At 44.4% G+C, this 17,184-nt stretch overlaps 1 protein-coding gene across 3 annotated transcripts in view; it reads left to right on the forward strand.

Annotated features, from left to right (window-relative positions):
- The window catches only part of CACNA2D3 (calcium voltage-gated channel auxiliary subunit alpha2delta 3), a 486,071-nt gene that overhangs the window by 374,268 nt on the left and 94,619 nt on the right, over positions 1 to 17,184 (forward strand). For all 3 annotated transcript variants that reach the window (XM_053377842.1, XM_053377843.1, XM_053377844.1), the window contains 9 exons: positions 1,867 to 1,938; positions 2,230 to 2,291; positions 4,892 to 4,959; positions 6,583 to 6,628; positions 6,774 to 6,871; positions 8,058 to 8,151; positions 10,135 to 10,230; positions 11,364 to 11,485; positions 12,082 to 12,162. In XM_053377842.1, coding sequence (XP_053233817.1) covers positions 1,867 to 1,938; positions 2,230 to 2,291; positions 4,892 to 4,959; positions 6,583 to 6,628; positions 6,774 to 6,871; positions 8,058 to 8,151; positions 10,135 to 10,230; positions 11,364 to 11,485; positions 12,082 to 12,162 — 739 coding nt within the window. The remainder of the gene's footprint in view (positions 1 to 1,866; positions 1,939 to 2,229; positions 2,292 to 4,891; positions 4,960 to 6,582; positions 6,629 to 6,773; positions 6,872 to 8,057; positions 8,152 to 10,134; positions 10,231 to 11,363; positions 11,486 to 12,081; positions 12,163 to 17,184) is intronic.

Here is a 17,184-nt window from a genome sequence, read left to right on the forward strand (position 1 = left end):
AACAGAAGAGCTTCTGGTTTCTTTACAAGTGTATATTTCAACATTTTTTTCAATTCATTATATATCATCTCCCAGAAACCCTTCACCTTCTTACATTCCCACCACATATGATAGAATGTCCCTTCTTTTTCTTTACATTTCCAACACTTATTACAGGTTTTATACATATTCACTAATTTGACCGGTGTAATTTACCATCTATATATCATTTTCATAACATTTTCCTTTAACGCAGTACATGCTGTAAATTTTATATTTTCCTTCCATACTTTTACCCAATCATCTAGTTGTATATTATATCCAAAATCTCTAGCCCAATGTATCATAACCGACTTGACTTCCTCGTCCTTCGTATGCCATTCCAACAACATTTTATACATTTTTGATAAAATTTTACAATCATTATTTATTATTTCTGTTTGAAATTTTGAATCTTTTTCAACATATCCATTCTCTCTAAGGTCCTTTTTAAACATTTCATTTACTTGAAAATAATGCAACCAATCATATACATACTTTTTTACTTGTTCATAAGGTTTCATTTTCCATTTTCCTCCTTCTTTCACTATCAACTCACCATAGGAGACAGTTCTGGTCTTATGACTATTTCTCACTGTGTGGAGTGCTTCTTTGCAGACCTTGGTTCCGAAAGGTCATCTAGTCTGGTGAGAAACAAGTAATATCACAGTGCAGAAGGATCCCAGTTGGAGATATATAGGGTACCCATCGCCACGTGCATTTTTTTTTTGCAAATTTGGATGGAACTCTTTTAGGGTTTCTCAGAATTTCTTGCATGTTCTATCCAACCCAGAAATCCCAACACTGAACATGCCCATGTAGTTTAGTAGAAGGGAGGGAGAAGGTGGAACTGACTGGGAGGAGGACATGTCGGAAACTGAAGAGGTAACAGGGTTTAGTGAGCAGGAAGGGGCTGTGGCAGAAAGCAGCCCAGAATCAGCAGCAGAAGCGGGGGGGGGGTCAAGAGGTGAAGTAGAGGCAGGCTGCTGAAGAGGCCAGGGAGTCTCCCCCTCCTGCTGTGAGTAGCTCTGATCTCCCAGAGCATGCAGAGAAATGAAGAAGGTGGGACATTGAGAGAACCTTAGGCTGCTGGGGGAGGAACTGGGGGAGGAGCCTTAGAGAGTAGTGGGAAGATGGGAACCTTCAGTCCTCACAACTGGCTCATTGGGGCAAGACCTACTGGGAAGAGTTGCTGTGATCGCTAGGCCTGTGCTGTTTGGGTTCTTTTCAATAAACAATTAACTTCACTGACACTGGGTGTTTTATTGCTGACCTGCTCCTGACTCTGGCTCCTGGCAGCCATTATATTTAAAAATGTGTATTTTTTTAAAAAAAGTGGGTTGTGTCTTGTTTCCATACTAATCCTTCTCTCCCTGCAAGCAGAAGCTTCCATTGAAAGTAGCAGCTTCAGAAAAGTGATTTTTTTTTTTGTCAGAACAATGGCAAGAAGAGAAAAAAATTAATTTTGATGCTCACCACACAAGGCTGCTGCATGAAAAACAAACAAACCTCATATTAGTTGTGTCCGCACACTTAACCCATGACCAAGAAGACTGCGGGAAAAGGTTTTTGCTGAGAGGACTTTGCCTGAAGATGTCTAAGCAGAACCCTGTGGATCCAAATATGCATTTTTATCTATCCTATCAGGTTCTAATCTATAATCCATTAACATGAGTTGAAAACCTCTCATCCTTGGTAGTTAAATTACACAAAGGTGGAAGGTTACTGTGTGCACACGCCTTCGGCAGCTATGCGAAATATCTTCGTTTTGCCCAAATACGCGAACTACAAAGAATATAATTTTTCTCTCATTCCTTGTTTAACTATATGACTGTATTTTACTTTCAGCTTCGAAATGCAATGGTGAATCAGAAAACAGGAAAATTCTCTATGGAAGTGAAGAAAACCGTGGACAAAGGGGTATCGTATAGAAAATACTTTTTCAACTAGAAGTAAAACAAATAATTGCTTTTTTTAAAAAACACACCCACAAACCATTGGTTTAAAGTGTATGTTTGGAGTGGAAAACTTTCCCTGAGACATGATGTCCACAGTGTTTATTAATTGTGGGTCAGATATAAACATTTGCATGTATGTGTGCATATTGCTGTTATTAATCTTGTCACAGATTTTAAGTTTGCTTTTGCATTTAACCCTGCAAACCTTTCCTAACAGGCATGTTGTTGTTTCTCTTTCCTTTTCTAAATCTAGAAGCGGGTGTTGGTGATGACAAATGACTACTATTATACAGACATCAAGGGGACTCCTTTCAGGTAGGGCTGGCCATAATAAATGGAACATTTCATCAGGCTCATTGCAGTTGCAAGCCTTGCGAGCTCATTAAAATCTCATCAGGAGGGGCTGATAATAAAATACTCCTGGACAATGCTGCAAAGAGCAAGGGAAAAGGTTTCCGAATGTGCCTTTTTAGGTTTCATTCAGGGATGGGTAGTTTGTGAAAGGTAAACTCCCTGGCTGTGATCCAGACCTGCCATTCAGGAAGTCCTCCGTTCTCTTCAGTGCTTGCACAGAGCTCTGGGAAAGGAATAGTACCATTTAAAGGATTGCACTAACAAATGCATCTCTGTGTGCACCATGGATCTGAATTGAGGAGGCTTGTTGAGCCACAGGCCGTTCAAAGTATGATATTGTGTGTATGCAGCCTCTTCTGACCAGGTGTTAACTAGCCTGAAGTGGCAACAAGGATACAGCAGGGCTCCAGAGCTGTGTGTTTAGCTCTTCCCCAAAATCCCACATGTTTTCTGAGCCCCTCATGGAGAACCCAGGAAGATAAAAGTTCTCTATTGTTTCCATGAATATGAAAGACTCCCCACTCCAGAAGCTCATTGCATGAGAGGTTGAGAGGTTGTGTGGCTCCAGGGACAGGTCTTCATGCCAGTAACACCTGTAAAAGGCTCTGGGCTGCCTCAAGTAAGCAGGCAAGAGCTCAGTCCTAGCTGTGGCACCAATGAGCCCCCAGTTCTTCTTCTTCCTGCCCAATTGTGCAGTAACCCTCTACTGCCTGCATATCAGCTCTGAGCCATAGGCATCAGACAGAGGAGAGCCAAGTGGCAAGGGAGCTGAGAGACACTCCAAAATATACCAGAGCCAAGAAGCCTGTTGTAGCTCAGGCAAAGTCTCATCCCAAATCGGAAGCCTTCTGGAGTCCTTCCTGTCCAGGAAGATCCAATAGCCAATCAGGGTAGGTAGTCCGGAGCCTGAAAATGCATTGCTGCCCAGATGTTTTGGACTACAACTCCCATCATCCCATTCAGTCTGGGGCTGATGGGAGTTGGAGTAAAAACCTACAGAAAGTGCAATACCTCAAGAGTGACCTCTCCCCATATGAACTGACCCGGATCCTGTGTGATCATCATCTGAGGCCCTTCATGTGCCTCCTCCACGAGAGGTCCACAGGGCAACAACATGAGAGCAGGCCTTTTCTGTGATGGTTCCTTGCTTGTGGAAGTTTCTCCCCAGGGAGGTTCATCTGACACCTTTGTTACATATCTTTAGGTGCTAGACAAAAGCATTCTTCTTCTCCCAGGCCTTCGGCTAATTAAACCACCTATGGCCTTTTAGATGGGGGAGGATTGTTTTTGTTTGTTAATATGTAGTGCGCTGTATATTTTGTGCTTTTATATTGTAAACCACCCTGTGACCTTCTGATGAAGGATGGTATGGAAATAATAATAATAATTTAGTGAAAGCTGTTGTAAACCATAGTTCTGGTAGCTCACTGCACCAGTAACTGGTACAGAAGCCTGAAGATTACCGGATTCTGGTAATGGCTCTTGACATTTGTGGCATCCATGCCTCAGGTTGGCCCCTTGTCTTAACTCTGCTGTGGATCTGGATGCCCATCTACCTATGAGAGAGCAATATAAGCAAAACAGAAGTGCAGTGCAAAAGCTATTTTGTAAAACTTTGTTTTCCAGATCCTTGCCTTTCTATTGTGGGTCTTATATTGATAAGAGATAGTAGTGCAGATGGTTTAAAGGGCAGAAAAGGAAACGTACTTTTATAGCATACATTTCTGTTGTACCAAAAAAGAGTCTTTGGAATTTCCTCTCCGAAGGCTTGTAGATTCTCAAACAAATTAGATACCTGACCACAGAGAATAGATTGCATCTCCGAGTGGGAACCATGTGGGCTTTATCCTATTGATCTCTTGCCAGGCCTCCAAGTCACCTGTACTGCAGTTTCATGAATGCTTTAGAAAACAGAGGAAATGTCTTCCAGCCATTTGTCCATGCTATACATTATATAGTAGTAGTCCTCCATGTGTGACCGTGTTATATGGAGAAGATAAGCCCAATGCGGTATTATTTCCATCACATAAAATATTAACATGCCAAACTATGCAACAAAGAATTATGCCAAGTGGGTCATTATGACCCCTATTAACACATTCTTGTATTTCCTTGCACTCAGCAGCTCTACAGGCGCCCAAACTATCAGTAAGGGCAGTCCGTTCCCGCCCCCCATGCACACAGATGACTTTCATTTTTGAGCCTCCTTCTCGGTGAGCCCATGGGCATGTTCAGATCTTGGCTGGAAAATGAAGCAGCTGGAAGAACCACTCTGACCTTGGTGGGGCTTGCATTTGAGCTTGCCAGAGAATGCACGGGTTACTGCACCCCTAAACACACAAATAGATACAGTCCATTGCTCCTGGCACAGTAAAAATGAAATGGCACTGAAGTGGCTGGTTGAGCAATAAATGCAACCACCAAGGTTTTGGAAACAAGACTGAATTGTTTCTAGAGCACGGACTAAAAATGCCGGGAGAATGGTATATATTTTCTCTTGCACTTTCCTAACTTTGTGTGTGGGACAGATTTCATGGCCTGCTTTTTGTTTATCTGCACAGTTTAGGTGTGGCTCTCTCTAGAGGACACGGCAAATATTTCTTCAGAGGAAACGTGACTATAGAAGAAGGTAGCATTTGCACAGCAAATCAGATTTCCTAGGCATTTGTTCAACTGTTGCATGATAATAGGGCTTAAGGCATGGAGGTCTCTCAAGCAGTTTTTCTGCTTTATTGCCCAGTGACCTTGTGCATGTTTTGGACGTGTGTGTGTGTGCATGCACACATATCTAATTGGATGAAAGATATATGTGAGAGATTTATGGGGACAATGCCCACAACAAAGATTCATTGTAACATAGAAAGCAGCAACATGGCTGCATCATTTTATCCCTCACTTTGTGGGCATCTTTGTGCTAGATTTGTGGTTTTAATTGATTAGGCCTATTAGGTGGATCGGACCGCAGAGCTATGCAGCCACCTTGCTTGCCCAGCAGGACAACCCCCACCCCATCTGTGCCAATTTGTGTTTTTCATGGTCAAAGCATCATCAGAGTATCAGATCCCCTACTTTTACTATTTGAATTATACCCATATGCCTGCTAACCACGGTTGTGGGACTCTTGAATGTTTTAGAACCAAAACATACGATAGAACCTGGGTCCTGCTGTTCAGACAATGATAGCTGAGGTTGAGATAGAGTTTTCATTCCCCTGTAGCTACTCTTGATAGATAGTTCCAGCCTAAACCACACATTCTGCATGCAGAATTTCCTTGGTTCAGTCCCTGGCATCTCCAGTTAAGAGGATCTGGATGCAGGTAATGTGAAGGACCTCTTTCTGAAACTGCCTGCCAGAGTGGACAGCATAGGGTCTTCTAAAAGGCAGCTTCCTATGTTCCTGTATAAACACCCAAGCCTACGTTGGTCATCTTCATTTTGTATTAAAAATTCTGTTTTGTCATCTCAGTCAGTAGAGTTTGAGACTCATAATCTCAGCGTCCTTTTCCATTCCTATCCTCAGCTACTTGCCTTTTTGACTATCTCTCATACCCACCTCCTATGCTTTTTTATGCCTGTGCGTCTTCATGAGTTTTATTTTTTAAAAAAAAACTTTAAAAAAATACAGACAGCAATAACAAAAGAGCATATGTAACAGTACCATAAGATCACTAAAGGAATAGAGAAACACACTAGGCTATTTCCCAACACTGCAGCTTCACTGGTGCAACCGGCTTCTGTGCATGTGATGGAACTTCCTTTTCCTTTCCTGTCCCCTCCAGCTCCCTGCGCACTCATAAAAGTATATTTGGGTAGTGTACTAGGAGAGGAGAGGAAAAGGAAGTCCTGCCGCATGCATGGAATTCCACTCACTCAGCATTGGATACAACCCACTGATTACAATCCTTAGGATATCATGCTTGTGGGACAACTAGGGTAAAAGCGCCTGTTGTCTTAACATGCTTGAAGACCAGCTTGAAGTTTGTACAGGTGTCTTCCAGCTGTCTAACCTATGTGGTCCTGTATATATAATGATATTCAGTTCCCAAGGTTTAATCAAATGCATTCCCTTGGTTCTTGCATATTTTTGAGTACTGATAGAAATACACTTAATTTAGATTAGTTATGGTATATAACCTAGCAGTCCCTTGCCTACCCCAAAGAAGGAAGAATGACTGTCATGAACTGTATACAGACACTGAACTGATGCTGATAGCTTTCAGAAAATGACCCTTGTCACATATTCCGATTTCAGGATTGAATGATTTAGAACAGCCTGATGTATCTTTGGCAGATGAATGGTAAGTCTTCAATAAAGCATGCTGTTGATTTGTGTTGCCCTTTTTGTTCATGCGTGGTGTGCCTGACTCCTCCTGCAGAATGACAATGGGAGATCATGCTTACAAATATTTGTTGAAATTATTTTTAACCATGCTATGTTCTCAGGTCATATTGCAACACAGACTTGCATCCTGAGCACCGCCAAATGACTCAGCTGAAGGCTATTCAAAACTACCTCATGGGGAAAGAGCCATTGCTTCCTTGTGAGTTGTTGATTAATTTTGATAAGTATTCCTCCAAACTGTATTTGCCTTTTACAGCTTCATTTTTAATGCAATACACAGGAAATGGGCAGCGTACATCATTGGTGGGGGCCTGAGCTTGCTTGAACCATCAAATCAGTAGCTGGTCTAGGCAAGCTTTTTTCTCTCAGCCTCAGTTCCCCCATCTGCGATATTGGGGTTATAATACTGACCTACCACTGAATGGATTATAACACAATAAAGATTCAGAAGCTCTTTGAACGCTACACAAACACTAAGTATCCTTTTTATTTTTTGCAAAAAATTTATTAGTTTTTACAATATCAGCGACAAACAAAAACACAAAACAAACAAAACATAACAAACATAAATCATAACCTTATTGAAAATAACAGTTACTTACTTTGTAAAACGACTTCCTCGTTTCCCCTTAGTTGAATTTCATTGCATATCCTTATAACATTTTTCCAAACAAACACTAAGTATCCTTGCTTAAGAAAGTTCTATTTGTACTGGATGTTATACAGCAGACTGCTGGGTGAAACCTTTGCTTGCTTCACTAGAAATACATTGGCATGTATTACTGAGAAAACCATGATGGATTTTGATGTTCAGACTGTTTGACGATCATACCTGTATGTGCTTTGGTAACAAAAACTTAATTGAGCTGTGGTTGGGATGTGAGACAGTATTGTCTGCAGCACAACCTTACACATGAAACTGGGAATTTTCCATTGCTGGCCACAGAAAGCAAATGTTCCATGTGTTCATTTAATTGTGTCTTCTATAGTTGGTACTGGGACAGAATATGGGTGGTGGTGGATTGCAACCAGTATTGTGGAATGATGCTACCAAGCATGATAGTACCAGGATGAAATATAGTATGGACATATGGAACTCATATAAGGATTAGTGCAAGGAATCCAGGAAATTTAGATTTTCATGTGCAAGAGAAAGATGCTAGCCATGGTATGTGAGATTTTCCCTCCTCCCCGTCTCATCTCAAATAGGTGAGATTTCCATCACATACGTACCTACAATTTCTTCTGGGGCCAGAGTCCGCAGTGAAGTATACAGTCTCTAACAACAGACATGTAGCATTCCTGCCAATATCTACTGACTCCAAGTTTACTGTTGTAAGAAGGCTGCACACATGCTCCTTATTAATGCTTTTAAAACTTTATAGGTGATAAAGAATTAATACAGGAAGTACTGTTTGATGCAGTGGTCAGCGCACCAATAGAAGCTTATTGGACCAGCCTTGCACTGAACAAATCAGAGTAAGTGAACAAAGCATTGCTTATGATTCTTTTAATAATGTCTTCACTCAGTTACATACATTTATTTTTCACCAATTCATTCATTGTTTTAAATATATGATGCACAGAAATAATTCACCTGCCCTTATAGACTCTTCCATTTGTATCAGTGGAAAGATTCAATTCATGTCTACATTCTAGATACCTCTACATGTCTTCATACCTCTACATGCCTACATACATCTTCTGTACTAGAGTAATGGGTGTTATATATTATTAAAATACTACTTCCAGAATAATGACCTAAATCATAGATTTCCAATGTGGTGTGATCCAGCTATTGTTGAACTCCAGGAGCCATCAACCCAAAGCCAATGGCCATACTGGCTACCCCTGATCTAGACTGTCCTCCTGGTACAGGCTTTGCTGTCCTGGCATCCTGAGAGTGCCACTACTCTCTTCTCAGGTGCTGCTACCACCCGTTGGCATTTTCTAAAACTGGGGCTGTGATGTGACTTCGCTTGGAGCCCTGCAATGTAGAGTTGCTAAGCTATTTCTCTTTTCCTTTAAACCCATTACTAAAACAAAAGATTGGGCAGCTGTGTAGCTATCCTCAGTCCATCATTCGCCCACAATCATCCACTATCCGCTGTAATGAGCAAGTGAGCTGTACATCAGCTGAGGAGGGAGGCTGACGACAGAGCCTGCAGCATAATGGATGGGAGAAATGAGGACTCTCTCGTCTTCCAAGTTAGCAGCCCATTAAAGGGCCATGGGGGGAATCTCTAGGCAGCCACCTGACAACCCTCATGGCGTCATTTGTTCTGGAGCGGCAAAATGAAATTGCATGGACAGCATTTAATTTAATAATAATTTTTAAAAAACAAGATTGACATGCAGTGGCCCTGCTGACTTGCTCTCAGAGTGTTTTGCATAAAATCAGTGCATTAAAGCCACATTTGAGGCCATTAAAAACCAATTTTGAAAAGGGAAACTGGGAAGGGAATATAGAAGATTCACTTAAGGGACCAATTGGGCAATGTCTAAAAGCACATGAAGAATAGTGGAGTGTCATTTTTTCTTTTTTCTTTTTGAAGGGTAAGCGGAACAATGAAAAACAATATCCTGGCTTTGCTAGTCCTTACTCCTAAGAATGCACAGGGTTGCAGCCTTGTCCATAGAGCATCAGATTAGAGCTGGGGAAATTTCTGAGATTCCCCCCCCCCCGTACCCCTAGAAAAAGTTCACCTCACATAATTTCCCAAGAATATTCTCCACCATTAAATTAAATGGTAGCAGCCCCCTTTTCTCTGCCACTAGACCTCAGAACAATTCTGGGTCCAGGGCATTGTGCAAAATGGTGGCCACAATGTCAACATAGTTGCTTCTGCCATCATGTCCAGTGCCATATATATATTAGAAATTTAGGTGAAAACAGAAGAGGCTGTGCTCCAGCCACTGGTAATGGTGAACCCCACAACCACCCCCTGAAAACACCTGCTAGGTAATTTCTTATTCCCCCACCTTGAAAAAGTGAGAGAAATGGTGCTCCCACCCATCAAAAAGTAGGGTGTATTGTTGTTGTTGTTGTTATTTTGTACCCCACCCATCTGACTGCGTTGCCCCAGCCACTCTGGGCAGCTTCCAGCATATATAAAAACATAGTAAAACATTCAACTTTAAAAAGCTTCCTTATACAGGGCTGCCTTCAGATGTATAGGATAATTCAGATAATTTCAAGCGGCCATTTGCACACAACTATAGGTTAGGGAGATTGTGCATCTGTGTTGACTGCTTAACAGTTTATCCTTTCAGTCCAACTCCCACTGATTAATTGGGGAAATATTTTAATTTCAGTTAAAGCTTAAGTTGATTATTGTATTTATTAAAACTGATTAAAATTGCAGTCCTGGTTTGTGCTTGCACTTCTTGTGACCTCAGAATATCTGCATACCATTTACCGTCTGGAAATGTAATTCTTCCTTGTGTGTTGCTCTCCTTCAGAAATTCAGACAAGGGAGTGGAAGTTGCCTTCCTTGGAACTCGGACGGGTCTTTCTCGTGTCAATTTGTTTGTGGGACCGGAACAGCTAACTAATCAGTAAGTAGTATATGGCAATGTAAGAAAGCAGTACCGGAAGTAGAGAACCATGCACATAATTTTATATAGTCCCTTCTTTCCCTTTCCCACTAGTTCTCTGCATTCTAGTTCAGATTCCATGTGTCAAAACAAAGGACACCTAAGTTCTGCTGGGCCAAGTGTGAGCTTCAGCTGTTGATTTAGGAAGCCCTGAACAACTTGGAGCCTGGCTATATGAGGAGATACCTTCACCTCTTTAGACCAGACTAGCCAGTATGATCTCAGAATGAGGTCCTCTTGGTTGCACTACAGTCTGCAGAAATGCATCTGGTAGCAACCAGGGAAGGCCTTCTCTGTTCCAATTTAATTTGGGAAGCTTGTACATAACAGATTGTTCATTCAATTTTCAAACTGTTTCATCCTGCCTCATCACACAAAGAATGCAGATCTGTTTTTAGCAGGTTTAATACAGCTCATATACCCCCAAAAGGCAATGGATATCTATCCCCTTGATTCCCCCCCCCACTTTGAATCTCCCAAGAAAAATGGTTCCTCATTTGCACCCAATTCATCATGCATTGCTAGCTACAAAATAACATTTTAAGTGAGAATGCCCAGAATCTCAAGACTACTTTACTATTATTATTTGTTATTGTATTTATTTGTCGCTTCTTACACCAACCAAAGGGTCTCAAAGTAACCTACACAATCAAAACTGAAATAACAAAAATGCAAATATTGAAACCAAATATTGAAACATCAATAAAGTAAGGCCTAATGTGCTTTTCTGTTACGCTTCCTGGAAGATGTTCATTGCTTACTTACTGGGGCTACCTACAAGCTGAGGAGGAGACAGGTTTTCCAGCTCCTGTTTCTTAGCAGCAGCCATGCTTATTCACTGCAGCATGTTTATTTTAGGTGCATTCTACCTGGGAAGGCATTGTAAACACAGTTGTAACCAGGCGCATGTGGGGCTGCCATCCCGACACCAGTGACTCTGGTATCTAGAGGGTAGCTTACATTATTCTAAAGTTACTTTCAGGAGAACTAAAGAAAGAAGGAAGGAAGGAAAGAAAGAAAACTTTTGTTTTTTAAGGCGCTTAAGATGTAAAAACCAAAACAGGCAAACATATTATGTTTTCTTCTGTTTCAAGAGACTTCTTGACAGCTGGAGACAAGGAGAATATTTTCAATGCTGATCATTTCCCGCTTTGGTACAGAAGAGCTGCAGAACAGATACCAGGAAGCTTTGTCTACTCAATCCCTTTCAGCACAGGTTTGTCATTTAATTGTGCTTCGATTCATAGCTAATTCATACACTCAAAACCACTTTGAGAAACACGTGAAATGTGTGGCATAAAACCTTTAAGTAAATAAAAAGAGGGAAGGAAGGAAGGAATTGCACCCATCAATCCAGATTGGTACCCAATATTTCTGCTTACTTAAAACTACAGGCAGTTAAGATTTGCAGGATTTAATTTAATATTATGCTGTAATTTCGCAGTTTCTAATTGCACTGTGCACACAAAGAACTGTTGTTTAGTGTGAACACACAAACATACTGGCTTCCAGGGGGGCAGCCACAGTCCTTTAAGCCCCTCCTTCGAGCTCAGCACAACCTAGCAACTAAATTAATGTGTGGCTTAGCATGTCATTCGAATGTGGGGTCATGGTTAATCTCTCCCCTCCTTAACCAAGGTTTGTTCTTGGTTACAGATTATGGTTTAGCAGGATGGAGCTTGACTACAATCTCCAGTTCAGATGACATGCAAAGCTTATTTTAATCTGCGACTGTGAAAACATACCACCAGTTGTTTAAAAATACATAGTTAGAATCTTAATTTGAATAACTGCTTCTTTTTTTTATTGTAGAAACAGCAAACAAAAGCAATGTGGTAACAGCAAGTACTGCCATTCAGCTTCTAGATGACAGAAAATCTCCAGTGGTAGCAGGTAAAAATTACTGCTCCTTTTCTATATCAATATTGTAAACAGGCTTTGCTTTCTTATGCTACTTAGACTTCCTATAAAAATTCTCACTTAAAGACTGTTTTGGAAGTAACTTCAATGAAGTGCAACTTAATGACCTAATGTCTGGACCATCGCAGGCCTCCTCACCTTAAAATGCTTGATTCTGAATGCCCTGAAGACACGAAAATCCTTCATTATAAGTTGGAAGGGGTTTAATTTGCATTAACAAGGCAGTAGTTACCGAAATTTCAGTATGGCAAATCTGAAATCACAAACCTTTCTTATTATAAATTTTAATTAACATAGGTGGACCCTTATTAGTCATACTTGTGTATGAAGTTAGCTGCAAATGTATATATTGAGAATAACAATATATACAACTGGCTTAACAGGAACATCAATGGACAACAGTACTTCTGAAGCAGCACTGGAGTTCACCAGTGTTTTCCACAAGCTATTTCATACTCAATGTCCTAACTTCCTGATGTTGCTGCCATCAGCCCCAGCCAGCATGGCCAAGAGTCAGGGTTGATGGGAGCTTATTTCTAATATTTGTTTTATTCCCTTTATTTAATTTATTGACCACCCTTCATCCAAGGATCACAGGGTGGTTTACAGGATAGAAATAAAAAAACACACAATAACAAACAAAGCAATGCCTCCACAACACATAGTTTATAAGGCCATAGATGGTTTAATTAGCCAAAGGCCTGGGAGAGGAAAAATGTTTTTGCCTGGTACCTAAAGATATGTCACAAAGTCACCAGGTGAGCGTCTCTGGGGAGAATATTGCACAGCGGGGAGCTACTGCAGAAAAAACCCATTCTCATGTTGCCATCCTCTTACTTCCCATGGAGGGGGCACACAAAGAACTTCCCATGGAGGGGGCACACAAAGAAGGGCCTCACACCCGCCCTGTGAAACACCCTCCCATCAGATGTCAAGGAAATAAACCACTATCTGAAGGCAGCCCTGTACAGGGAAGTTTTTAATGTTTGATGTCTTACTGTGTTTTAATTTGTTGGAAGCCACCCAGAGTGATTGGGGCAACCCAGCCAGATGGGTGGCATATAAATATATTATAACTACTACTATTACTATTACTGTTGCAGGGTCTGGGTTGGTTCATATTGGGTGAGGACGTTCTTGAGGTATTACAGTATTTAGACATTTAAGGTTTGAATTGGGCTCAGAAACTGATTAGCAGCCAGTGCAGGCAGGCCAGGTTGGGTTTAATATGCTCAAACCATCTTGACCCGGTGAACAGCTTGGCTGCTGAATTCTGCACCAGCTGAAGTTTCCGAACTGTCTTCAGAGGCAGCCCTGTACGTTGCAGTAATCTAACCTAGAGATTACTAGAGCACAGAAAACAGAAGTTAGGCTATCCCTGCCCAGGTAGCTGCGCAGCTGAGCCAGCAGCCAAAGTTGGTGGAAGGAGGTGCAGTCCAGCCATATCTGAAGAGCACCAAACTGGCTGGATCTGGGATACTCCTTATGTAATGATACAAATGTGATTAGTGAAAAAGTATCTTTAAATTGTGGTGTGAAAAGCAGTATTTTGAGTCAAACCATTCTGAAATACATCTTTGCTATTCACAAACCTTTCACTCCCCGACAGCAGTCTTTTATTCTTTGCTTCTTATGGTGTTCTCCCCTTCACATTGTAAAATTATCAGTCACTGTGTAGTGAAATCCATGCAAATATGAAAGAATCCTTTCCCGTCTACAGGTTGAGATGAGGTATCTGGGCTGCTTAAAGAAAGAGAACTTGAACTTTCAAGAGTGGGACTGGGCTGGCATATTATCCTGGTGTGGGTGCACATCTTTAAGTTGGCCTGTGTCAGTCAGGTACAACAGTCCACCCTCCCACCCAACTTCCAGAGTACAGGATTTCCTGGTTGCTGTTCAAGGAAAGTAGGCGTTTTGGGTACACAAAAAGTAAAGACTTCGTATATGAGCTGGATGTATGCATAGAAATAGGGCCTGAGGCTGAAATGTTACTGGGGGCAGAGCCAATAGTTGAATAACCAAATTAGAACTTGGTTCACGTAAAACTACAATGTAAATTGTAGCAATGTTTTCGTTTTGTAATGAATAATGCCAGAACAGTAATGCTGCATGTCAGGGCTGCCCTAGGTCCCAGCTCACAAAGGACCAACGCTGCTTCGTTGTTAAGTATAAAAGTCTTTATTGAAGTTCAGTTTCACTTCCAGAGCCGCAGCGCGCAGCCCCACGTCTAAAGTGTCAGACCACTGATGCTCCGTCTGAGTCTCCTCCCCCCTGACACCAATTTAAGATCCTAGCCTTGCTCCACCTTCTCCGCTGCTCCTTCCTCCTCTGGGTCCGCCTGCCCGCCGGGGTTCCGCCCTTTCTAGCCTCTTCTCCCGCTGATTCCCCTGAGCCTTCTCCCTCCCTCCGGCGGGCTTTAGGAGCTGGTTCCCCATCCGGGTCTCCTGCTGTTCCGCGCGCCTGCACATTTGAACTTGGCGCGCGCGCCCAGCCAGCAGCTTTCCTCCTGACCGTTTCACTGCTGCTGCCACTGCTTCCCCCTTCGGGGGGGCTAGCTGCAACTGACCTCCCTTCCGTTCCCCCACTCTCCGATGGAGGCGTGGTCAGCCCTGACTCCCTCTCTGGAGGAGACGCTGGCCCTGACACATGTGACTCCTCCCCCCCACTATGCTCTGGTGGGGAAACTGGTCCCGATCCTCCACTGCTGCTTTGGGGTTCCCCTCTGGCTCCTTGTTTCTGGTGCGTCCCCCCTGGGACCCCCCTTGCCCTGACCATCGGCGCCCCCTTCTGGGAATCTTCTGATTCGCTGGAGAAGCTCATGGAATCTCTCGGGCCACTGTCATACTCCCCTACGCTGCCCTCAGATTCTTCCCCTTCGCTCTCCCAATCCTCTCTCCCCAGTGCTCCTGCTCCTGATTCCCTGACATCCATTCCCCCCTCGAAGCCCCCCCTTCCCCCTCCCCCTCTTCGGGTGTGGGTTCCGGGTGCTCCAGTCCTGTGGGTGTGAGTGCGGGATACCATTCTTCCCCCCTGGTGTGTAGCCGGTCCACTGGATCCGGCCCAACCGCAACGGGCTCGTCGACGTCGATTTCCTCTGCTTCCATCTCTCTGCTGATGTGCCCGAATCCAGGATCCTCCCCCAACACGTTCATGTCCTCCCCTCCCCCGGGTACCTCTGGTGAGACTGCTTGCAAAGGTCCCCGCAGCAGCTCCCTGTGCCACCCCACCTCCGGTTGAGTGTCCCACCAATAGGAGCGGTCTGTGGCAAACCCCGAGAGAGACCCCTCCGAGGAGCTAGTGTCCGGCGTCATCTCTTCAGCTGATGAAAAACCCTGGAACGTACTGGCTGACAGTGTGGGTGTGAAGAGCCAGTCGTCGAAAAACTCTGCCGGCATAGGTCTGTGTGGGAAGAGTGCATGGAACTCGTCTTTAAGATAGTGCTCCTCCACGGCATAGCACGGTACCCACCTGTTGGCACTGGCTGGGGTACCTTCCCTGGCGAGGAGGTATTCCACCCCCTCTTCCCCCCACCTCGAGTCCAAAATCTCCGTGACCTCGTTGAGTGGCGTCGCCCTCCGTGACCCCTCCCTCTTCGGAGATTCACTAAGTGTGTCTGGCGCGTTCCCTGTCGCCTGAAACCTGTGGGGTTCCCTGTAGGGTGTGAGCACTGACCTATGAAAGACTGGGTGCATTCTGGAGCCCTCCGGGAGTGTCAACCGGAAGGCCACTGGATTGATTTGTGCCGCGACCTGGTAAGGTCCCAGCTGCTTGTGCTTGAGCTTCCTCTTAGCTAGCGTCCTGGCCGGCACTGCCTGGGCTGCTAACCAGACCCAGTCCCCCACCTGGATGTCCTCCCCGACCCTCCTGTGCTTGTCTGCCTGCATTTTGTAGGCGTGTTTCGCCAGTTCCAATTGCCTTCGGAGTTGCTCGTGGACCTCCTGTAACTCTGCTGCTAAGTGCTCTGCTCCCCTTGGCTCCCCCTCCCCCTTCGTCTCTAACCCCGGGAAAGTTCTGGGATGCCGCCCATTATTGGCGAAGAACGGTGTCACTCCCGTAGACCCGTGCTTCGTGTTGTTGTAGGCAAACTCGGCCAGCGGTAGGTAGTCCACCCAGGTCGAGGGTTGTTGATTGGCGTAGCATCGCAGGTACTGCTGCATGATGGCGTTGACCCTCTCCGCTTGTCCGTTGGTCTGCGGGTGTCGTGCTGACGCTAAGTTGATCTTGACGTTCAGGATGCCCAGCAGCTTCTGCCAGAAGCTCGAGACGAATTGGCGACCCCGGTCGGACAGGATGGACCGCGGCAAGCCGTGAGCTTTGAACACGTGGTCTATGAACAGCTTGGCGGTCTGTTCCGCTGTGGCCACCTTCGCGCACGGAATAAAGTGCGCCATCTTGGTGAACATGTCTACGACCACGAGCACCGCTGTTTTGCCTCGCGAGCTGGGCAGATCTGTGACAAAGTCCAGGGCCACTCTCTCCCACGGTTCGAGCGGCGTCTGTAGGGGTTCTAGTAGACCCGCCGGCTTCCTGTGTACTGGCTTGGCCCTTTGGCAGGTGTCACACCTGGAGACGTAATCCGCGACTTCTCCCCTCACCTTGGGCCACCAAAAGTCTCTGGTTACTAATTCCGCCGTTTTGTCCTTGCCGAAGTGCCCAGCGCTGGGCGCGTCGTGTAGCTGCTGCAAGACTTTCGCGCGGAGGTCGTCTCCGGGCACGTAGAGAGCCCCTTTGCGGATGAGCAGTCCGTCTCGTATCTGGAACTCGTCGTCCTTCGCTGTGCCTTTTCGCACCTCCTCCATCTTGGATTGTGCGAACGAATCCGTCTGCAGCGCTCGACGCACCGCGTCCAGGTCCACGGCAGCTGAAGCGCACGCCCACGCTTTCGGTGCGAAAATGTGCTTGGCCGCCACCGGCGCCGCTTCCTCGAGATACTGCGGCTTCCTGGATAGTGCATCCGCCATGACGTTGTTGTCTCCCGGGATGTATTCTATCCGG

This window comes from Podarcis raffonei, chromosome 2 (genome assembly GCF_027172205.1).
Source record: "Podarcis raffonei isolate rPodRaf1 chromosome 2, rPodRaf1.pri, whole genome shotgun sequence".
Lineage (NCBI taxonomy): Eukaryota > Metazoa > Chordata > Lepidosauria > Squamata > Lacertidae > Podarcis > Podarcis raffonei.